Raw genomic sequence first — 23786 nt, forward strand, 5'->3', positions numbered from 1 at the left:
TGTGGTTAGATTTTATGATTTTGTAAAGCTAATGGATCAGCAGATTGTTGCTTGTCCCTGCCTGGGAGGAACAGTAACAGGTAGCCTCCTTCCTGAGAAATACAGAGAACATCTGGTTGCAGCTTAAAGAATTTATACAGAGTAGGACAGGCTCATGCTGCCCAGGCAAGATAAACAAAAATGGGCTGTTCTGGGATTCTTTGAGGATCCCTGAAGTCCTTTTATAAATAGGAGTGTGCACAACTCTCTTGGCTTTCTATAGGAAAGTCATTTTGGACTAGAATGAAGAGGAGACCTAAGTTCAGCCTTGTCCTTGCCACTGACTCACCAAGTGACCTGGGATAGATATCGTCCTGTTTCTGTTTCTGTGTATCAGCATCTTCATGTGTAAAATGAAGGACTGAACAAAAAAACTGCTAACATGTCTTCTAGCAATGAAATTTAGATTATACAGAAATGATATCTGAAGCATAAAAGTTCAGTAACAAAGAAATCACCAAAAAATATTGTCCACCCCACAAAAAGCCTTAGTTCTATTTTGGTACAAGCCTCTTACTCTGCAAACATTACATATTGCAACTTAAATATTCTAAAGAAAAATGGGAGGTAAGAAACATAGTAAGGAATGAGCTTTCCTAGATATAGGAGCTCCTACAAAAATCCCCTTGTAGCAAAGCCAGACTGGCTCAAGGATAAGCTTTTCTCTGCTCAGGCTCACATTCAAAGCTACACTAAGATATTGTGGGAAGCACATTGTGCTGGGAGTTAGGACACTCAGGGGTTCGTCCTACTCTATCCTGATATTATGTGACCTTGGGTAAGTCTTTCCCCATCTCTAGGTCTCTAATTCCTCACTTATGGAATGAAGTTGGATCAGATAATATCTAGATCCCTTTGAATTCTAAAGTCACATGAAACCTGGAGTCAGCCCAACTGCAAAGTCTGAGAGTACAGTCTTCCACAAGACTGCCTTCACTCCTGATACCAACAGAAAGTTCAGAGTTCCCAAGAGTTCTCTGGAAGGACTCACATAACTTACTGAAAGCTGTTATACTCACAGGTGTATTATAGGAAAGGATACAGGTCAAAAATGAACCAAAGGAAGAATGCACAGGGCAGAGTCTGGGAGATTCCAAACATGAAGCTTTCATTGTCCTAAGGACCCATTAACCTCTCAGCATCCTTATGTGACAGTACACATGGTGCTAATCAGGGAAGCTCATCTGAGATTTGGTGTTCATAGTTTTTATTGGTTTTCATGTAACAGTTATGCTCGACTGATTGATCACCTGTTTGAACTTGGTCTCCAGTATCACCATACCTCAAAGTCAAATTAATACCATGTGGCCCCACGGGCTACTGTGAGTCACCTCATCAGCATATATTATCAAATGTGATCTGAGGGGCTCTCACCGCAAATAACAGGGACACTCCTATTGCTCAGGAAATCCCAAGAATTTTCCTTCCAAAAGTAGGGGGACAAAGGCCAGATTTCTTACCTCCCAGGAGTTGGGGGACAAAGGCCAGATTTCTCTTTGGGCAAGGCCAAATTCTTTACTCCACATATGATTAAATTAGCTTAGCCAATGTTTCTTGAATATTTTAGACCCTGTGGGCAAGGGACATGCCTTTTTCATCTGTGTTTCCACTGACTAGCACAGGCCTAGCCCAACATATGTGCTTAAAATTAGTCATTAGACTTAGGGCTACAGTGATGAATGAGATATAGTTTCTGTCCAAAAGATGTTCATATTCTAAATTCATATCATGACTGAATTCACAGAGGTCATCACTATTGGTCAGATGGTACCTTCTTATATCCTCTGTTAGTTTCCTCCTAAACCTTGTGCCTTGACCCCAGCCCCCCTAAAGACAGAAATACCAGTCTGTCACACTTGGCAAAATGCTGCTACTTGGGCTGGAAGTCATGACTGAACTGGTCATATTTCCACCTCCTATTTCTCCCTGATGATAGCATATTTCCACTGGTTATGATTGAGGAGACATTTCAGTCATCCTGGCTCCAGGCCCATGGAGTGTCAGACCAGATTGCTTCCATATTCCCACTATTACATCTGCCAGTTAATCTGCATCTTTAGCCACATGATCTGCTTCTAAGGCCCACCCTTCACTGGTGATCTGGATGCCACCTCCTTTTGGCTTTCAAGTTATCCCTATTTTCTCCATCATCAATTTCTTCTTTCTAGAAGATTTTCACATCTACCCACAAACATCTGCCATTTAGAAAAATGAAATAATAACCAATCCCACCATCCCACTGAAATTGCTCTTGTCACAGTGACTCCAAGTCACTGAGTTCTGATCTTCCCATCGTCTTATCTTCATGACTTCTCAGTAGCCTTGATGCAGTTGCCCACACTCCCTCCTTCTTGAAACACTTTCCTTTCCAGGCCTCAGTGACCCTGTTCTTGCCTGGTCTTCATTCTACCTCATTGATTTCTCCTTCTCACCTCCTTTGCTGGCTTCTCCACTTGTGTTAAACCACCAAATGTCGGTGCCCTAGAATGTGGTCTGTGTACATTCCTTGGCGATCTCAGCCAGCCCATATCTATCTCCTGCTCTGACCGCTCCTTGAACTCCAGATTCACATTTTTAACTCTTGCTTGACATCTTTATTTGCATGTCTGAAGGCATCATAAATATAACAAGGCCAAAACAGAACTCTTTTTTTTTCCCCTTAAATTTGTCTTCCTTCCAATTTTTCCCAAGCAACTCACGTAGACCCCTGCCTGCCTCTTTGCCCTCATACCATCCTAGCTCTTCTTCATTGTGCCCCAGCCACACTGGTAGGGGCCATGGCATTAGCTGTGTCCTCTCTCTGAAATGCTCTTCCCCTTTTTTTGCATGGCTGGCTCCTTCATGACAGTACAACTGAAATTGCCTCAACCATCCAATCCGAATGTACCACCGGCTACCAACCCCGCTTCTTGAATTTGCTGCATAGCCCTTGCTATCAGCTAAAATCATTCTCATCTGTTTATGCCTTTGACTCTTCCAGTAGCATGTAAGGATCTGGAGAGTAGGGGTCTGTTCACTGCTGTGTCTCTAGGGCCTACAGAGTAGCTGGTAATTTGTAGCCACTGAATACATCATGAGTATACTGAGGAGTGGGCAAGAGTGATGTGGCCAGATACAGACAGTCCTCAGTAGAAAAGTTAACAATAACAAAACTAAGTCTGTCTGCTTTTTATTATCATTATGTGATAGCAATTCTATGCAAATGACAGTGACTAAAATACTCCTCCTACCCAGGCAAAGCACTCCTCCTTCTCCTCCCCTTGATATGGTATTGCAGTACATATTTGTTGAATGAGTTCCCAGATGGAGTAAGTGTCTTTAACAGCCCTTAAAGCATATTAGAGTTGGTGTCAGGATCCTGTGAGTGATTTTGGTAGTGTGAAAATGGAAGGGCTATAAGCCAAGGGACATTACCTGGGTCCCAGCCAGAACTCTGTACAGTACACTGAGACCTTAGGTGCTGTCACTAAGTCACATTCCATTCCTCACAATCAGACCCCTCTTGCTGGCCTCTTTCTTCCATGGCTTTGGCAGCTCAGGCTGAAAGAACTTCTGGCCTGAGTCACAAGCCCTAAGAGCTGCTTCTTGCCCAGTATTATAGGTCAAGACCAGGACAATTTGTCTACCTTTCTCTTTCTCCCTCTCTATCCTTGTCTGCAGCTCTACTGTTAACAGCTCTCATTTCTTTGACTCTAGAAGAGCACCTAAAGGAGGCTGAGGGGGAGGTGAGTAGAGGGCACACCTTACCTTGTTGTCAGCCAGCCTCCTAGCCTGAGACAGACTAACTATAGAAAACAAAGAGCAAAGTCATTTGAGCGGACTCAAGCTAGCTGCTGTGCCCAGTTCAAAGGGATAGGGGCAGGGTTGTAAAAGGCACTGGCTATGTTGCTGAGGGCAGGAAGGCGAGTGGCAAAGCCTTATCTGGCTAATGACAACCTGGCCTCAGACTGGCTGGACTGCCAGCTTTGGAGCTGCCCTAAGAGCTGGCCAGGGCAAGTGACTCTGAAGTGCTTTTGGGAGACTGTTCTCAAGGTGGCAGTGACACCTGGTGGCCAGTGATGGCCAAAGCCTCCAGGCTATATACTTTTGAAACCTTCCTATAGGCCATGCCCTCGCATCCCCTCCACACATTCACCAACCCTTGGGGTCTGTCTTCTGGGATCTGAGCTGAGCCTGGGGCTCTGAAGAGGTGTATGCTGCTCCTGAGACTCCTGGGAACCAAGGAGAGAACTTCGGGTAGACAAAGCTTCAGGTCACGCCAGCAGAGGTGGGATCCTGGTGCTCTCCTTCAGGTGGCGAATCTTTGTTCATACCCCACCACACTGCTTCCACTTTTTAAAGTTTCCTGTAAAGTCTTCCGGAGTCAAAGGGCTGAATTGCTAATGCAGGGATTTCAGACACCAATGGGCTTTCTCTTTGGCTTGCAGGTTATACCCAGGAGAAGTGATTCTAAGACTCAGCCTTTGGAAGTATTTAGTACACATATGGTGTCCGGGAGGAAAATGAGCCTCTTCCCCTACCTTGAGCTGATCAGACCACAACTGCAATGTGGTTTCCAGTCTGAGAATCACAGTATAAACAAGGACAACCTCTAACTCTAAGAATGTGCTCAGAGGAAAAAATCTGGGGGTTAGGGCATTTGGCAAATCAACGACTTAATGTTAAAGGAGATCCAGTTGAATAGCAATACTCTCAAGGAGCCCATGACTGAGTACCTTCAGGTCTCCGGTGCCTGGTGCCCAAAGGCAAACCTGCTGGAAGACAGGAGTAAACTAACACTAGGAGAGGAAATGGCTGCCCTGGGAACTGGTGTGTGTGGCTGCCACGTCACTGCTGATGTTCCTGCAGGGGCAAGATGAGTACATGTCAGGGCTATGGTGAAAGTGTGGGCTGGGGGCTAGGGCTGTTGGAGCAGGTAGCTTAAAATCCCTTTCCAGATCTGAGATGCTGTGTACTAGCCACAGACCTGGAAAGGGCAGTGATGAGACTTCAGAACTGAAAGACTGAGGCCCACAGACCTGCAGCCTGTGGCCTCTGGTGGGACATTCTACCAGTCCTTTTTACTGGTTCTCTGGACTAAAGAGATACTGAAAACATTTCCAGCCAGGTCTTTCTAGCCACAGAGGCTCAAAAAGATGAAGTCTCTTGAGTACAAGGACACAAAGACTGAGAAGGGGTTTCATTGGGGTCTAAAGTGCCATGCAGTTAGTGAAGGGACGCAACTCAGATCCCAAACATGAGACTAAGAGGGACTCACATAGCTTAGAAGAAGTAAATTTAGGACAAATGAAAGGTCTTCCTGCTTCCCACAGCAGGACTGGCTTTGGGGAATTAGTTCCCCAGTGAGTATAAGCTGAAAATGTGAGATTTGAAGCAGGTTCAGATAAAGTCACTAGTGACCAGATCCTTTAGCAGACTATTAAGGGAAACTGACTATTTTCAGGCTGTCTTAACTTTTAAGGGACATCTTTAATCACTTGAAGCTGACATTCTGACCTCGGGTGACCTGGCCCTCAGTGCCTCCATAGGTCTCATGGATTGCCCCCGTGGGACACTTCTTATGTCCTTAGGAAATCACTGATCATGGGAGGGCCCCAATCCAGGAGATGAGCTCTGCCCTCAGAGTAGCAATTTCCCTCGTGAAAGGAGGAGGAAGAAGAGCTCATCCTTGGGAACCTTTTATAACCTTCCCGAGGAAGGAAGGTGGGCACTGGTGACTGCTGGGGTGATCTCAGAAAGATCCCAAGGTGCCTGAAAACATGCTGTCCCCTTTGCTCTAACTGAACCTACAACCTCCCAACCACATTCCTTCCTGCTGCCTCATTCCCCCTGGGGTCTTAGACCGGGGGAGCAGAGCCTGGGGGAGCTGATCAGAATAGCTCTGTGGCGTGTCCGGCAAGGAGCTTGGCCTGGCCTCTTTCCTGGGGCCAGACCCTGAGACCCTTTCCCAATTTCCTGTCTCAGATATGCTGAGCAAGCACAGGCCTTCCTCCTTGGTGGGGGCAGCTGGACTCAGGCCAACAACTCTGAAAAGTTGAGTCACTCAGTGTCTTTCCTTCCTCAGCTTTCCGTCCTGCTGGGACCTCAGATAGGAGCTCCTGTCTCCTAGCTCGTCTGCTGAAAGCCACAGGGTAGCAAGTTAAAGGTGCCTTTGCCAAAACCCCACAAACCCTCATCCATGGGCTTGCTTTCTCTCCTAGACTGTGATTGCCTGTCCATTTACCTCAACAGCTAATATTTACTGTTTCTGAAATGACTTTTCTGCATCTTCAGGGGCCTCACTGGAACAAGTTAGTGATAATACAGAGGGCATGGTATAGCCTAACCCAGAATCCCCTACATACTGAGCCACTGTGCACCAGGTGAAAGGAAGCCACCCAATAATACTCTCTCCATTGACACATGAAATTCTAGAGCTTCATTAAAGCTGCATTCCTTTGGGTTGATATTTATTATTATTTAAATAATAGTAACGATGGTCACATATATCAATGCCTTGCCTAGCACTGTACAGTTTACAAAGCACAGTCACTATTTTGAGCCTCACCACCCTATGTGAAATGGTTTGGGCTGGTATTTCTATCTCTGTTTCATACATCAACAAAGAGAATGCAAATGACTTCTCCAGAGTCACACAGTCACACAGGAGTGCTGGATCTTCTGATCCACAGTTCAGGTAGTGGTCTACAATAATAGGCACTATGCCTTTTTCATGTCCCCACCAGAGCACAGGGGAAGGTAAGAATGGAGAGAGCTGGGCCTTTGTGACCTTGTGTAAGGGAAACCCTTGCTTTCCTGACAACCAAGTGCTAAACTTAGCCAACCTAGAGGAGCCTCTGAGCTATACCTGCCTCTCTCCTGTCTCCCTGATTTCTCAGATTACTAAAGCCCAATGAGTTCATCAGAGTGGGATACCAGCCCAACCAGCTTTGATGGAGAGCAGCAGCCCTCTACTTGCCAAGGCCCTCAAAGCCTGTGCCTCTGCTCAGGCCCAGTAGCCCTGGCATCTTGCTGGGCTCAAGACTCTGCAGCTAAGAAGGGCTTGTCTCCTATCTCAGACACCTAGAGAAATGAAAAATGCATGAAAGAATTAATGGAATCCCAGAGACAGAAAAGCCTGTAGAAGACCTCTGGCTTCAACTTGATGACATCCTCCACAGTTTCTCTGATCAGAGTTTGTCCTGGCCCTGTTTAAACACTTCTAAGGCCTGGAAGATCATTGCAACCCAAGCTAGCCCTTGACCTTGATCAGATTTACATTTGACTAACTTTGATTTTCTACTCAGTCCTAGGTGTTTCCACGGTTACCTCACTTAGTCCTTCTAATCTGCCTATTTAAAAAACTGAGACTCAGAGATTAAGTAACTTTCTCAAAGTCGCATGAGGAAAGATGTCATTTCCACACTTTTCACCATCCTGTGTGCTCCATGTACCCATTTTAATTCCACTGGTGTCACCCTTAAAGAAGCACCAGAATTGGTTGCAGTGCTCTCTTGTGGGGCTTATCAGCCCAAAGAGCAGTGAACCTGTGACTTCCCTTTCTGAAGCCTCTCTAGCGTAAAATTTTTTGGCAACGGCATTGTAAATGGACAACGTCTGAGCTTTTTGTCATTCTATAAGCCCAGGGTTGTTTGTTTGTTTGTTTGTTTTTTCCCCTTAAGGGGCTGTAAGGCCATTTATTCCCCCTTCTTTTTTGAGTGCAGCTGGGCACAAGCACTGGACTACACGTTCTTACCTGTTTGAGTCAACTCAACTTCCTGAGGGAAACTGTAGCTCAGTCTGGCCATGAGCTCCTGCTGTGGGCTGGCTATAGGCCAGACTTTGGCAGTGACGCCAGAGTGGCCAGACTTCTGTGGAATTAAGCATCCCAGGCAGTTCTTGGTGACTGGAGACAGATCCCATGGTAGCCAAGCCCCATGGGAATACCCCTCAGCCCCAACAGATGGAAGGCTTGTGGGCGGAGCCAGAGGGTCTCAGCCTGGTAAGGAACAGTCCTAGGGGACTCTTGTCCTGCCCCACATAGTCCCTGGGAAGTCTTCAGTCCACAACCTCAGTGGAGCCAGGGAAGGGAGAAGCTCCCTAGGCGCCAGACAAGGGTGGCCAAAGCATATTCCCAGGCTCCAGCTCAAAGGACCGCCTCTGGGAGCTCTTTCTCTGAAGCTTTTAGAAGTGAAACTTTTGGGCTCAGTTTATCCTTGGGTGTCTTATTTTTATATTTCTTAGGCTGAGGAGAGCCAGGGCCAGCCTTCATTGGTATGATTACCCGTGTCAAGTCATCCAGTCAGTGTCTGGTGTTCTACCATTAGACTTTAATCTATGGGATTTTAAAGTCCCTCCCCCCCCCCCCCAACACACCCTGCCACCAGAATCATAAACTGTCAGGATACAAGGAACCATGGTGTTCACCTAATCTATCTCATGTTTAGTGAAAGAATATCTCTACAATATCTTTGTCAGGTAATTCTCTAGCCTCTGCTGAACACACCCACCTCCCAAGATAGCCTCTTCTACTGTTTTCGCTATATAAAGTTCTTCCTGTAACTGAAAGTCTACTTTTCCAGAGCTTTTGCCCATTGGCCCTGGCTCTGCTCTCTTGTTCTATGGTCTTCCATAGCCCTATCTGAAAATAACAATTCTCTGAGAGGAGAACATCTTAAGCTATTCTTGACCAATGTCTGAGGTGATTGGCAGCAGTCAGTGGTATGAGGTGAGGCCTTGGGGAAAGGGAACTGGCAAGAGACAGTCTAGTGGCTCCACAAACTGTATGAATTTGGTGTCTTTCATCTGAGTATCCTTTTCAGTCAATTAGAGGGCATAACACTGATGGCTTGTCAGGGAGCCCAGAGGAGGCTTTGTTATCACAATTAAATAAAGTTCTCCAAAGCCTAGGAATAGACCACTGCAGGGGGTATTCCATCATGGAAGTAAGACAGAGTTTCAGAAGAAATTCCATATCAGCATCACCATGACCATCATCTGTTGCATTTACTTAGCACCTACCAGGGTCAAATGCTTATAGATAGATAGATAGATAGATAGATAGATAGATAGATAGATAGACTCACTTCTTTTGAAGAAAGATGGGTGCAGAGGAGTGAAATAACTTGCCCAAGGTCACAAAGCTAGTTAGTGGCAGATTTGGATTGAACCCAAGGTCTTCCCAACCCAAAAACCTAAATTCCTCAATCACTCTGCTGCCCAATCTTAAAGACTTGCTGCTGGAGACCTAGGCAGCAGTGTGTGTGTGTGTGTGTGTGTGTGTGTGTGTGTGTGTGTGTGTATGTGTTGGGACGTGGGGCTGATGCCCAACCTAGTCAGAGCGTGTGAGAAGCCCAGGTAGAAAGGCTATCCTGCTATCCTGGTGCACCCATTACCAGACACTGTATCCTGGCCCCAGACTTCTCCAGTTGGCAGCCAGGTTGTGAGAGAAGAGATCACAGTGAGAAAGAACCCTTGGGCCTAAGGTTTCCCTGACTTCAGCTGGGTTAGGTGGTCTTGATGGAAGCAATTTCTGATTCTTTGAGGCTTGTTTTAATTTTATCTTCTGTACCTGATATACAGGCAGATACCTCTGCTGGCCTCAATTTTAATACCCTAACGAGCATTTCCAGAGCTACTCACTGGATTTGATACCAAATTCAATACAATTTAACTTCTATGATTTAACAACATTTGTCTTCTAAAGACTTATACTCTAGTCCTTTTTGGACTTTCACTGTTACTGTGTTTGCATGTTCATTTATTTAACAAGCATTTATTAAGGATATCTTATTATACTCAGCCCTGTGCTTGACGCTGTTGGTAAAATTTTGATAGTCTTGAATTTTCCAAAATATTCCTGATTCCAACTGTTTGAATTTTTTAAATAAATAGTTCCTGTACCAGGCCTTATATCCCACTTTTTCTTTGAAAACAATGGGCATCGTATTTGTTGGAAATTCAAGAGAAGATGAAGACACATAGTTCTCTAAAGCATCTGTCTTCTTGGGGGCATCATCCCCAGTCTTCAGGATAAAAACAAAGGCCCTCTTCAGTAGTATGAGTCTCCAAAGTGCTGTTTCAGGATTTCAGAGAAGACATCACAGTTGAAAGGTTTCATGGGTGAGGTAGAAAGTGACTTAAACCTCTAGGATGTGTTGGATGGGATTGGTAGAACAGGAGAAAAGGCATTCCTGGAAGATAATCAGCACAAACAATGGAGTGGCCTACCCTAGAGAATAAACAGTGAGGGGTCAGGCCTAGAGGGAACAGGTGTGTTTAGGGCATGAGGCAAAAAGAAGACTAGGAAGGTCAATTCTAACCATGCTGAAGCAAGTTTTGGATGTCAGCCTGAAGGATGTGGTTGTCATCTTGCTGGTAATGGGAAGAAAATATGAGGATCAGACTGCCTGGCCTCACAGCCCAGCTGCATCAGCCTCTACTGTGTGACTCTGTGAAAATTACATGACTTAGCTAGGCCTCAATTTCCTTATCTAAAAATTAGAGATGTTGATAATAATAGCATCTACCTCATAGAGGTCTAATGAGGTTTTTGGCAATACTGCATGAAAGTTCCCAATATGTTACCTGGCACATATGCAGCGTTAGCTATAAATTATTTAGAGCAGTAAAGTGACACAATTAGGAAAGGAGTATAGGAGAACAGCAGGTAGGCATGGAGAGAATAGATTGGAGAGAGAGGAGACTATTTTGGTAGTGGTAAAGTAGTAGGAGTACTAGTACTAGGAGTCTAGTAGTCTAAGCAAGAAATGGTACAGGCCTGACCAGCATTGGTTAGAAGAAGGTGGTGAATCTTAGAAGCTGATGGGTCTTGCTGCTGACTGGATGGTGTGGTCTCTAGCTGGTGTGTTGGGTGTGGGTATTTTGGTGCCAGAGCTCAGAACAAGCATGGACCCCATGACAAGGCTTGGAAGAAGGGGAGGGAAAGTATTGGTGCGATTGCTGTGATCTGTGAGGGGGTGGGGAATGTAGATAGAACACACACCCTCTGATGTGGTGGCGCTAAGGACATTTCAAAGGCCCCCTGCCTCCCACTGCCCCAAATCCTCTTAGTAGAACAGTTTTAAGCAAGGTTGTTAAAGACCATGACACTGGAGAGGGTAACACTTTGGCTCTCCTTGAGTGGAGCTGAAAACAGGCCTTAATAGGCAGGAGAAGAGACTGATGGTGAGAATCAGAGGCCCATAGGAAATAAGGAACAGGAGGAGAGATGGTTTTCATGTGGGAGTAGGGCCGAGGGGCACTGAAAGAGGAAGTGGGAGAATGCTAATGACATTCTCAGCCCATTTCACAGCCTTGCCCTTGCAGCTCCCTCTGTGACATCACCATCAGCACACTGGGCAGCCCTTAGGTTTTACAGACCATTTCCTTTTACTGAATTTAAGCTCCAAGTCCTCACTGCCTCTAATTCAAATGTAAGACAAACTGAAGTCACGTGCATATTTGATCCTGTCTGGGCATAATCAGAATCCTAGCTGGGAGGAGAGGGAGCTTGGGAGTGGAGCCATGTTGTTGGGTAAAATGTGATTATGCTATCTGAGAAGGAAAAACAGCCTGGCCTTGAGCACTTTTACTAGCATTAACATCTTACTGCTTCCCTCTGGGTAAGAAGGGTTCCTGGGGTGGGGGGAAACAGACTACTGCCCCCTCCTCTAAGTCCTTCCCTGTGGGGGTTCCAGTGCAGCCCAAAGAGTGGATCTGACCCCAGAGCCAGCCCAGAGCTGATCCCACCCCAGAATTAACTCCACAGAAGAAGTGAAGCAAGTCTAGGTTAGTCACCTAGTCCAGCCCCTGCTCTCAGGACCCTTGGAATTGCCTAAGGCAACCTGCCCTCTGGAGTTTGGTGTTGATCCTTTCCTTCAGGAAGCCGGGCCATGAGTATGAGGGGAAACTGGACAGCAGGCAGCCACCAGAGAAGAAACCAGATGCTGTTAGAAGATTCAAAGCTTCTGAACAGAATACGTCTAAAAGGGAGGGAAATGAGAAGGGGGGAGGGGGGCACTGCCTACCAGTATGGGACTAAGGCCCAGACCCCCTAGACCTGTGCCCCAGCAACACTCCAGATGTTGAGATCTCCCTTGAGGCATTTCTGGAACAGCAGAAGCCTCTAGGCCAGATCCCATGGATCCCATCAGATCCCACTACACTCATGCCATGGAGCCACAGGGTTTCTCTTTGGAATCTGCTCAGAGTTTTGTTTTTATCTCTTTTGCATTTTGTCTTCCAGAGTGGAACACTTAAGGATCCGGACTCAAGCAAGACCCCACCTCAGCGGCCAGCCCCTCAAGGTTGTTTACAGTATATTCTCGACTGTAATGGCATTGCAGTAGGGCCCAAACAAGTCCAAGCTTCTTAAAGTGATTGGTAGTTCATTTTTCAAAGCAGAAATTTTAAGCCAAAAACAAACAAGGAAAGAAAGGAAAGCGGGGAGGGGAGCAACACTCCCCCCACCCCCCAGTGGTGCCGTTTCTGCGTTCTTTCAATGCTGACTGGACTGTGTTTTCCTATGCAGTGTCAGCTCCTCTGTCTGGTTGTTTACCTGTTCCTGTTCGTGCTTGTAATGCTCACTTATGTTTCTCTGTATAACTTGTGATTCCAGGGCTGTTTGTCAACAGTGTACAAAAGAATTGTGCCTCTCCCAAGTCCAGTGTGACTCTATCTTCTGGGTGGTTTGATAGTATTTTTTAAAGTATTACATAATGTGGGGTGAAATAGAACTGAGGGGGGTGGACAGGGGAGAAACAAAGACCACAAAAATAAAACCCAACTCCTCTCCTTCTCCCCCCCAGACTCAGATTAAAGCACCCCCCCACCCCCTGCTTACCTCCATGAGTGTGCTTGGGATCTTCAATGAATTGTGCTTTTTGCTTCCTTTCTGCATGACTAGGGTAAATAGATAGAAGTTTAAGAGATTTTCAAGGTCTAATTTCCATAGCTTCATCCGTTGAATCTGAAGGCATCCACCTTTTCCTCCATTTGCTAAAAATTTGGTGCAGTTTGAGTTTATGTGAATAGGCTGGCTGTGCCTGTAGAGCTCTTGTGTTTTTAGTGATGACATGAAATATAAAGAACAAGCTATTTCCAGGAATGTGTTCTGTATTTTACATCGAAGTGTACCTTCTTTTTTATTATTAACTAATTAGCTATGAGATTAGACAAAAAAAAAAATGGGGCCGCTGACGTGCAATATCAAAGTGAACTTGTGAGTATTTTCTGTGTGTTGATCTCAGTCCCCCTAAGTTGTTTCTTCTTTGTTGCTGTTTCTGAATTGGCCATATTATGCGCTTCTGTGAAACTGAGGCTGCTTTTTATTCCCCAAAGCTTGACCTATGTACAGAGATGATTCTGTAGTGATTTTGGACATAGGATGCAGGAAGTTACTGAAAGTCTGAGAAGGATTCAGCCACTGTGCTCTTGGCCTCTCTCTAGGCATCATGAGACCAAATAAAAAATGTCCCATTTCACAGAGTGGGTACACTGCTACAGAAGTCTGAGGTGGACTCCTGCTTTCATTTCCAGCTCTGACAAGAGCCCTCCAGAAGTCAGAGAATGAGGGTTTTTCTTTTTCCTGGGAAGAACTCTCTCCAATTTTAGCTTGTGTGTGTTTGGGGCAGAGGCTCCACAGCCATGGCTCTTGAAGAAACCTTACCAGTTTGCCCTCTTTCCTCTGACACACAGTTCCTGGGCAGTGATGAGACAGGTATTTAAAGCAGGCCTCGGCCTCAGTGCCTCCTCCTGCCATCTCCTAGCCAGGTTGGGACAGGCACTGAGTGGTCTCCTCTGGCATGATGGTCCGTGGGAGATCATGCTAGCAGTTTGCATTTTAGAGAAATGCTTCTAGCTCTACTTTCACATTCCTCTCACTTCTATACTGACATGTTACTGTTCTGGATTCCAGGTCGGAGGAATAAATAGTGCCGATAGTATGATTTATGTGTCCAGGGGCACGTGCCCCAGTTTCTCCTTGGGTTGCTGGCAAATTCTGAGGCTACAGGGAAATGCACTGAGTGTGAGTGTTCTCATCTGTGACCCCTCCCTTAGATGATGGTGGTGATGGTCGATCTGTTGTAAATATATACACATATGCATTTACGCACTTCCAGGTGGGTTGCATAAGAATCAGGTCCTTAAATACCTCCCAATCTGATGAAATGGTAGAAAGGAATAAAGCAACATTTCCCAGAATGGAGGAATACCTTTTATTTATTTTTTACTTATTATTTATTATTATTTTTTGTCCAAGCAGTGAGCTGATAGTGGTGTTGCTTCTCTGCATGTTATCAGTGTGAACATCTAGGTGCTTTTCATGTGACATTTGTGAGCCACAAATACAAAGTTGCCATTTGAATTCAGTCAGGCTCCAGGGTGGCTTTAGCCAAGGTCTCTCAGGTGGGGGAGAAACTGATTAGGGCTCCTACTGCCAAATGCAAGCAGGCAGCGTATCCTGACTATTATGTGCCCTCAGGCAGCATGCTAAGGAACAACTCTGTGGCCTGGGGGACATCCGTGTCACAGTATAGGATTGCTGTTCAGGTGTTTTGTACCCATTTCTTTTCTGATGTTGTCCCCTTTTTTTGTACCGATCCAGCTGGGAGAACCTCAGCCAATGCTGGAAGAGTGATTTAAGTACCTCTCTTTTGTGACTCTCTTGTACAGCTTAATGTGCAATAAAGGAAAAGTTATATCTGTCTTCAGTGTTAAGTTGTAAAGTTTCTGGCTATTCAAGCATCTCTGTACAAGTGGGAAAGAATTCAGGTTCCTGGTACAAGAGGCTGAGCTATCAACCTGCTGTACTTTACAAGAAAAGGCTATAATACAAACGATGCCAAACTTTGGAAGAGGCAGAACTGGTTAACGTGGAATATGCTGATCTTTCGTCTTCATCTTCACTGGTTATCTGATTTGAACTTGGAACTTCAAGTTTTCAATGCAAAACTCCATTTCTTTATTCCTTTATGTATTTATTTATGTATAACTAACCCTGGTATTTACTGGTAATTGATAAAGTGGAGCCCATGCCATGTGGTAGGGAGATGGGCTGATGATCATGGGTGCACAGTGTTGTAGATGTATAAATCTGCCTCTCTAGAGGGTATGGGTATTCTGGTGTTTCTAGGAAACTAAGTTACAACACAACTCTTAGCTTCTCTTGAGTTTCTAGAAGCCCACTCCTTACAGCGGGCCCATGAATGTGGACTCTGGGAATGAGACTGAGAAATTGGATCTCTCCGACCAATTATGCATCATTTCCACTAGTCAGTATGCACTGATGGGGACATCTTTTGACTTTTGAGTACAGGAACCCCCTTAGCAAAATCTGAGCAATCAGGTATCACACTTACTGCCTGACAAGCCCCAGAGGAAGGATGGCCTTTTTTTTCTCTCCAGGCCACCAGATGGTTTTCTGTCTCATGCTGGGAGAACAGTATCCCTACCCTTTGGGGGGCAGGTGGGGCTCTTTGCCAGATGGTGCCCACAACATCCCCAGGGGAGCATAGGACTTGGGTTTCTGGAAAATTTCCACCACATACACTTGGGAGGGAGTGGAGCCCCCTGAGGATGGTACTAAGGGGCAAAAAGCACATGGAAACAAAGGATTGACCCTAGTCATGTGCATGGGCTAATGTTAAAATGAAGCTCTGGTGGGGTGGGGCGTGACAATCAGACATGTGCAGGTCAGGAGCCGGACAAAGGCCAGCTGGGTAAAACCATCACAAGTCTGTGATCATCAATGGTCATAAAGCACACAATGCTTTTTGAAGAACTTTCTGGTCCATTAACATCTTTGAAACACTACCTGAACACTGTCTGAAAGACAACTAAGACTAGGGATTACTTTTTAATAGTTTTATGGTTGTAAACACCAAGGTGCAGAGAAGTTTGCTGACTTGCTCAGGGAGTCACTAGTAGACTATGTCTTGGTTTTTCTGACGCCCAGCCCTGTGCTCTTTCCACTGCCCTGTACTATGTCTGCTGCGTGGACCTCGAGGCCTCCTAGGCCTGCATGGGGTGGGTTGCCCTATACCTAAGGAACCTCTGGAGAGGAGGGTTGGGCTCCCTGTGGTCTGGGAGGATTTCTGTAAAAGAGCTTGCCTCTGACCAGGGCTGCTCCTGTCATGGTTTCTTCCCTGTCCTGACTTCTGTGCCTGAGGGGCTGTGTCTCTGAGGTGGAGCTAGTGGTGGTTGGATGAATGGGGAAGCCAGGGACTGGCTCTGGAGCCCTTCAGAGCCTCTGGGTGGCTTCTCATAATAGAGCTTATCCTTTTGGTAATTAACTAACCCCACCCCATAAGATGTAGATTCTAATAAGGAAACCCTTTGATATGGTTAAATTATGAAGTTTTTCTTGTACTGAACCTAGGGGGCCCTGGGCAACCCCAAGGAATGCAACCCCCAGGCAAGGTGCTGCCTCCACGCCGGCCTCCCCCTGGACCATCACTGCCACCTTCCTCCTCTTCCTCCTCCTCCTCTTCTTCCTCCACCACCCACGGAGATGCACCCTCCAGCAGCAGCTCCCTGGCAGAGGTCCAGCCACCCCCGGCTGCTCCACCACAGAAGCCCCAGCCTCACCCACAGCTCAAGTAAGAGACGACTCAGCAGCTCCTTCCCCTCTCCCCTTCCTGCCCCTCCTCACAGGACTTAGGCTTCAGAGCTGCTAGAAAGCACCTTCAATCAGGCTTCCTTCTACAGATATTTTTGTGGGGCTTTTTTGGGGTTTTGGTTCTGGGTTATTTTTTTGGTTGGGGGCATGGTTGGGGTTGATTGGGGAGGGTAGGAAAGAGGGAAGTGAAAGTCTAAGGTCTAGCCAGAAGTGCAAACCCTCCCCTTTCTTCCTGGGGAATACCAACAAGGCAGAGTTACTGCCCCCTTTCCTATTCTTATATTAGCTTAGGGTTGTTGTTTCTTTCTCTTTTTTTTAAATCCTGTCTCCCACTCTTTTTTTCCATTCCTTTTCTGTGTGTGTGTCTCTCTCTCTTTCAAAATTAAAAAGAAAAAAAAAATCCTCTTTCCTGCCTCTGACTCACAGTTTAGGGTGTGCAATCAGCAAGCCTGCCCAGAAGGAAAAGGGGGAAGTAGTTAAATCCATTTCAACTTTTTACCTTCAGCTTTGTCAGAAGGAGGTTGGTTTCTGGTTATGGTCAGAGGAGGGCCCAGATAGATACCCCGAGGAACTCCATCTTCTTGGGCTTCCTCACTCCCTAGAAGCCCTCACCACACTGCTCTGCAAGCCCTCACCACACTGCCCTGCTTCAGAGGAAGAACTGAGGGCCCCTAGAAAACAGTAATGCTGTACTTGGGATAGACAGCATCTGGGTGAGGATGGTGGTCAGTTCTACCCTCTTCCCCAGAACCAGAGACACCTCTCTGTACTGTCCCCAAATAGACCCCTGTCATCACTGCAGCAGAGACAGCTGTAGCCTTGTGGGGATGGGAGTGACCCACCAGCGCTTCTCAGAGTGAGGTGATTGGAATCTTCAGGGAGGGAGGAAAGGGAGGCACTTAGAGATAGTCTAGGCATTGTAGAGATGAGTAAACTGCTCAGAGAGATTTGGTTAATTTTCTTTTTCAAAACCACTTTGTCAGTTAGTAGCAGAGCCAGGATTAGGGCTCAGGTCATCCAGATAACTACTCTCTCTAGGTCTTTCAGCCCTCATGACTGGAGAGGCATCACCCACTCCTGCTCCCCAGCTCTAGCTGGTGGCACATTTCACATCTCACCTGCCCTATAACCTCCCCTCAATACGATTGTTTTCTGCGTGCTGACTTTTAAGATCTCTCCGGCCTTCTCATTAGCCAACTCTGGCCCCAGTCTGAGGGCAGATCTTTGGGTTGTCACTGCCTTTGGGCTGAAATATCGAATAGAGCCAGCCTCTGACAACAGGCAGGAGGCTTATACGTGGTGCCCTTGGCTGTACATGCAGAAGAGGGCCCCCTCCCAGAGGCAAGCATGTTGGAGGCTCACCCCCAACCCTAATGAAAGACAGGCCATTTATTTACAGTCACTGCAGGAGAAAAACTGCTCACACTCTGTAGAAGGGAGTTTCTGGGTCTGCACCCCAAATTTCAGGAAAGACTGAGAGTTCTAAGACACCAAGAGAAGAGTTTTGCAGCCAAAAACCATCAGGATAGAGACACAGTGAAAGTCAAGGAGATATGATAGACCACTAGAGTCATCAGATCTCATATCTTCTCAAATGCTGGGCTTGGTCTCCCCTTGACCTTCTTGCCTTCACAGTTTTTCTCTCTGAATCTCTAGTCTCTCAAGGGAAAAATTCCTCCCTAAAATGTGTGATTTGGGTTTGTAATCAGAAAACCCAATATGTATCCACATATACACGTATGTGTCCACCTGATATGTTTCTCTTTTGCCCCTGGATTCCCTGAACCCCACAGACCTCATATCAGGGCTCCTCCAAGGAAGGCCATAAGGGCGGTCATGTCCATTTTAAGAACAGATAAATTGAAACATTTGTTTATTCCAAGTTTACTTGGAATGAGAGAAAAAAGCAGAGTATAAAGACCTCACAAATGAGAAACCGAGTCCCAGAGAAGCACAAGAGCGCAAGAAGGGCAGATCCAAGACTTTGACTCAGGTCTTCTGATGACTTCACCACTTGACAGTTGGTGGGAAAGAGAGTGCAGAGTCTAGGGTCCCCTAGTTGCTATATTTCATTAGAAGGGAAGGGTGTGAGATTCCTAGATTAGTCCTTACCAAGTAGGGACTCTGAAATGTAGCCTGTGGGCCCTTTAGTTCAGCATTAAATAAAAGGAACAGATGAGTCACACTCCTTCTCCTTCTTTCCCTTCTCTCTCTTTTCCCCTTCTCCTCTCTCCCTTCTCTTTTTCCCCCTTCTTCCTCTCTCCCACGCTGCCCCCATCCTTTCCTGTCTTAGCAGCACTGAAGGTGAGGGTAATAGCACAGGGGCCTCCCTGGGTCTTGGTAACACTCCACTGCTGGCTTTCTCCTCCATCACCCTGGTCTCCTTTCGGGGGGGAGTGGGGGTTCGGTTGTGTATCCTCATGTCACCCTCCTTCCCTGCCTCACTGGGAACACCCCCTCTCATGTTCTCTCTGGTTTTTATCTTCAAGCAAGTCGCAGTCCCTGACAAATGCCTTCAGCTTCTCTGAGTCCTCCTTCTTCCGGTCTTCAGCCAATGAGGATGAAGCCAAAGCGGAGACCATCCGGAGCTTGAGGAAGTCCTTTGCCAGCCTCTTTTCAGATTAGCTCTCCAGATACACTGGGGCACCTAGCCCACCGGGAAAGGCATCTGAGACATTTGACAATAGTCAGCCATGCTTGGTGGTGATGTCCCATGACCTTGATGTGTGTGCCCCTTCCTCTGCTCTGTTGTGCTAAGTGATATTGTGCAGCTTAGAAAAGACGATGTGAAAGTCTCAGGGCAGGTGCCTAACCAGGAAAGGGTACCTGACTTCAGGTAGAATAGAGCTGTTTTCCTGTAGTCCTGACAGCTTCCTCTCAGGTCATCATTCGCTGTGAGTTTAGTGGCCTTATTGTGACAGCGCCATCATGTCTTACTCTTCTTCATGAAACCAGAATTCCCTTCACTGAGAACTCTTGGTAGCTTAACCCAGCTCAGATGCAGTGCTAAGCATGCCCCCCGCTTTAGTCAGTGCTGCCTGTTTAGGGAGCATACACCTACCCAAAAATGCTCTTGGCTCTAAGTGTTAGGAACTTACCCACACTTGGATCCTTTGTCATACCTGTTCACTGTTTGAAACACACCTGCCCAACACAAGACATTCCTCCACCACTATCATGGTAAAGCACCTTTAGTCTGTTGATTCTGGAGAGAACAGATCTACAGCGCTCCCGCCCCTTTGCTCTCCTCTGGAGAGCAGTTCTTATGTGCGTGCTGCAGTGATCTTGAGCTCTGAAGCTGCACTGTAGAGAATGCATGCCACTGTAACAGCAGTATGCCAAGTTTTGTGTTCATCTCCAAATAAATGTTAAGACCTTTGGTGTAATAAAAGCAGCAGCATTAACCAGCATTTGATTCAGCCATGAGGTCTCCCCTAGGCCACCCTTTTGGTTGAGAGAGTGTATGTGAGGCATATGTGTGTGCTTGCAAGTGTAGGGAAGGGAAAAGTCCAAGAGAGTGAAGCTGTTTGTGCCAGTATGTTTGTGAATGTGCTTATGTGTGAGTGACTGTTTGCAAGTGGTTGAGAGTATGGCTATCCTTTAGATGCCACTTACGCTGGGCCTCCTGACACCTCCCAGTGAATGTTTCCTGCAGGACAACTGAACATTCTTCAGTAACTCAGCATTTCCACCAGTTTTACTGAATTTTTAGCCTTTCTAATATGCATAGCACCCTGCTCCTGGGGCAGTCAAGTTAGACCTACTTGTCTGGTCCATCAAGCTCCTCAGCTAAAACCCACATGGTGGTACCAACAAGGCTGGACCCATCTGCTCTGATGAGTGGAGTCCCACGGGCCTGGCCCCAGGCATCCGAAAGAGGCCTGTGATTGAGGGTGGGCTCTGAGGGACTTCACTCTGGCTTCTTCAACAAGAGTAGGTTCCCGAAGACCACAAGTACTGTGAAGATAAACTCAACATGTGCACTAATAAATGGAAATCAGTATATTAACATGATATCTATATAATTTCCTACACATACCCATCCTAACTCAGCAAAATAGCTTTCAGCCAAATGCCACTATCTTGCTAACCCTCCTCACAAGCAGTAGATGCTGAGAAGGCAGAAGGTGAAGTTGTCTGACACTAGTGTCGCCTTTCTAATTCAGCCCATGATTTCAGGGTTCAAGGATCCAGAACGCTACCTTCTTCTTACACTTAAAAAACAAGAAGTAGAACTTCCCATTGAGTGACCCCTGGGAGTGTGGGGGCAGGGCAGCCCTCCTCCCTCAACAACACACATAACTAGGGAACAAACTATTTTTTTTCAACGTTTTTTATTTATTTTTGGGACAGAGAGAGACAGAGCATGAACGGGGCAGGGGCAGAGAGAGAGGGAGACACAGAATCGGAAACAGGCTCCAGGCTCCGAGCCATCAGCCCAGAGCCTGACGCGGGGCTCGAACTCACGGACCGTGAGATCGTGACCTGGCTGAAGTCGGACGCTTAACCGACTGCGCCACCCAGGCGCCCCAAACTATTAACAAACTAAATAAAAAGGTGGGGGCAGGGAACTCCCTATACTCCAGGGAATTGACCTTCAGGGTTACTTCTATATCCAGCAAAAAGTCTGCCACTTGTAGTCACTTATGTCCCTCCTGATTCTAAAAATATTTAATAGGATGTGTTAATTAATCAAAAAGCATTTATTGAGCACTTGCTATGAGCGTAAACATTGTGATGGAGGCAAAGAAATATGTACCAGCACTTTCATAGTGCTTACTAAGTTTCAGGCACAATTCTAAGTACTTAGCATATATCAATTCATTTATTCCCTCCAACAATCCTATATTATGGGTATTGTTACTATTTTACAAATGAAGAAATGGAGGCACATCCAGATTCAATAACCTGCTCAAGTTCACCCAGCTGGTATGCAGTGGAGCTGGGATTTGAACCCACATAGTATAGCAGTATAACTCATGGCCTGGACAGCTTTGCTGTATTATTTTTATTTTACCTGGCAAAGGAAACAAGATGTAGTTTTACTGAATGGTACATAATGTGAAAGCAAAATAAGAAATATACACAAAAATTCTTTGCACCCATACCTTCCTCCTTCCTTTACCTTCTATCAGTTGGCCCCAGGGAGAAGAGGGGTGGGAGAAGGTTGGAGAACTTATCAGTGTTGACCCCTCGTCCTAGAACCATGAGTAACACACACAATATATCTTATTCTGATTGAATATAGTTATGGTTCTTAAAAAATTACTCATTCTTTCACATGTGATGTCAGACCAAAAACCACAAGTGGCTTATTTAGAAAATGAGTCAGCCAGGAACTGCTAGGGTGACAAAAAGGGGAGGCATTTACTATAGGTCATGTAGCACCCTGGTCCAAAAGACACATGGATTCTATTCAACTCTTAGTAATGGGGTGGGGCCAGAGGTGGGGGAGTTCCATTTTGAAACACCCCTCTTGGTACATAATAAAGCTAGCCCCAGAGACTAAGAAATTTGCCACTTGCAACAATCAATAAATATTTGATGAATACCATGGTTAAAAAAATGACCTAAGGGTTGGTGATAGTCCACTATAGATCTTGAAGCCTTCAGTCTGCAGGCCAATTGTGACCACTCTACAGCCATCTCTGCAGCTGACGGGGATTCCCTACCCACATCTTTACCCCAGAGTAATAGAGATAGAACACCTCATCCCTACCACATGGAACTCCCCATATCCTTGGGTCAAGATGAATTAATTCTGTTTATGTATTTGTTCAAAACTCTTTATTGTATACTTACCAAGCTCAATACATTTTGTAGGAAGAATATAAAAATGAGTTAAGCAAAGATTCTGCCCTCATAAAGTTTACCATCCAGTAGGGGAGGTAGCATATATACAAATATAAAGAAGAAAGTGGCCAATGTCATAAGACAAATGCTCAAAATGTCAGTTTGGAAAAAAATTAAGCTTGATAGGTACTGGTGAGGATATGGGAGACAAAACTCTTACACACTGCAAGTGGGAACATATGTTGGTACTGCCACTTTGAGGAACAATTTGGCAATATCTAATGCACAAACCCTATAATTCAATAATTTCTAGACATTCATTCTAGAGAATCTCTTGCACATGTACTCAAGGAGGCAAGTAAAAGCATATTAGCTGCAGCACCATTTGTGCAAAATAGAAACAACCAACTTTCTGTCATGGGGGAATTAGAACATAAATTGTGATTTACTCATAAATTGGAATACCGTATAGAAGTTAAATAAAAATATTTGAGGAATTCAGTTAAGTTCAGATAAGATACGGAAGGAGTATGAAAAATATGAGTTAAATAACAGTAAAATGGACAAGTAGTAGGTGTTATGGGAGTGGAGCATACCTGTAGCTTGGGTGTTCAGAGAACGGGGCACCTTACTAGTGAGCTGTGAGCAGCCCACAGATGAGGAGACATGGCCACTGGGAAAATGGGGTGAGCACACAGAATGCAGTCACTGAATTGTACAACTGGAAATTTCATCTAGTTCTGTCCTCTCATTTTACAGATGAGAAAACTGAAGCCCAGGCAACTTAAGGAACTGGCCAAGGTCATGAAGAAAGTTAGTAATAGCAATAATGACTCTCAGTCCTAGGTGCCTGATGGGCCATTAGAGACACTGTCCATCATGAGATAAATGAATGGGTTTCATTTCCAGGAGCCCTCCTGGGAGGAAGAGGCTTACAAAGCATTTCAGAGGCCAGGAAAGAAATGGGATGAGACAATGCTGGGCCACAGGAAGAGCCTGGAATCAAATATGAGTTTAAATCGTGTCTTTGCTAATTGTTAGCTAGTTGACTTTGATTATAGCTTTTCTATAATCTGAGGAGATTATTTTAATAATTCAATAAGCTAAGTCTCTTCAGGAAATGGTGCTGGGAAAACTGGACAGCTGCCTGCAAAAGAATGAGCCTGCACCACTTTCTTACACTGTACACAAAATAAACTCAAAATGGATTAAAGGCCTAAATGTGAGAGCTGATACCATAAAATTCCTAGAAGAAAGCAGGCAGTAATTTCTCTAACATTGGCTACTGAAACATTTTTCTAGATATGCCTCCTCTGGCAAAGGAAATGAGACAAAAGCAAAATTAAACAAGTGA

General features: G+C 45.6%; 1 protein-coding gene across 1 annotated transcript in view; it reads left to right on the forward strand.

Moving 5' to 3' along the window:
* The window catches only part of SYN2 (synapsin II), a 197139-nt gene extending 177090 nt beyond the window's left edge, over window positions 1–20049 (forward strand). The window contains exons 11-13 of the mRNA XM_023250026.2: window positions 12266–12326; window positions 16400–16619; window positions 19129–20049. Coding sequence (XP_023105794.1) covers window positions 12266–12326; window positions 16400–16619; window positions 19129–19264 — 417 coding nt within the window. The 3' untranslated portion in view covers window positions 19265–20049. The remainder of the gene's footprint in view (window positions 1–12265; window positions 12327–16399; window positions 16620–19128) is intronic.
* Window positions 20050–23786: the final 3737 nt, after the last annotated feature.

Source organism: Felis catus, chromosome A2 (assembly GCF_018350175.1).
Source record: "Felis catus isolate Fca126 chromosome A2, F.catus_Fca126_mat1.0, whole genome shotgun sequence".
NCBI classification, from domain to species: Eukaryota; Metazoa; Chordata; class Mammalia; order Carnivora; family Felidae; genus Felis; species Felis catus.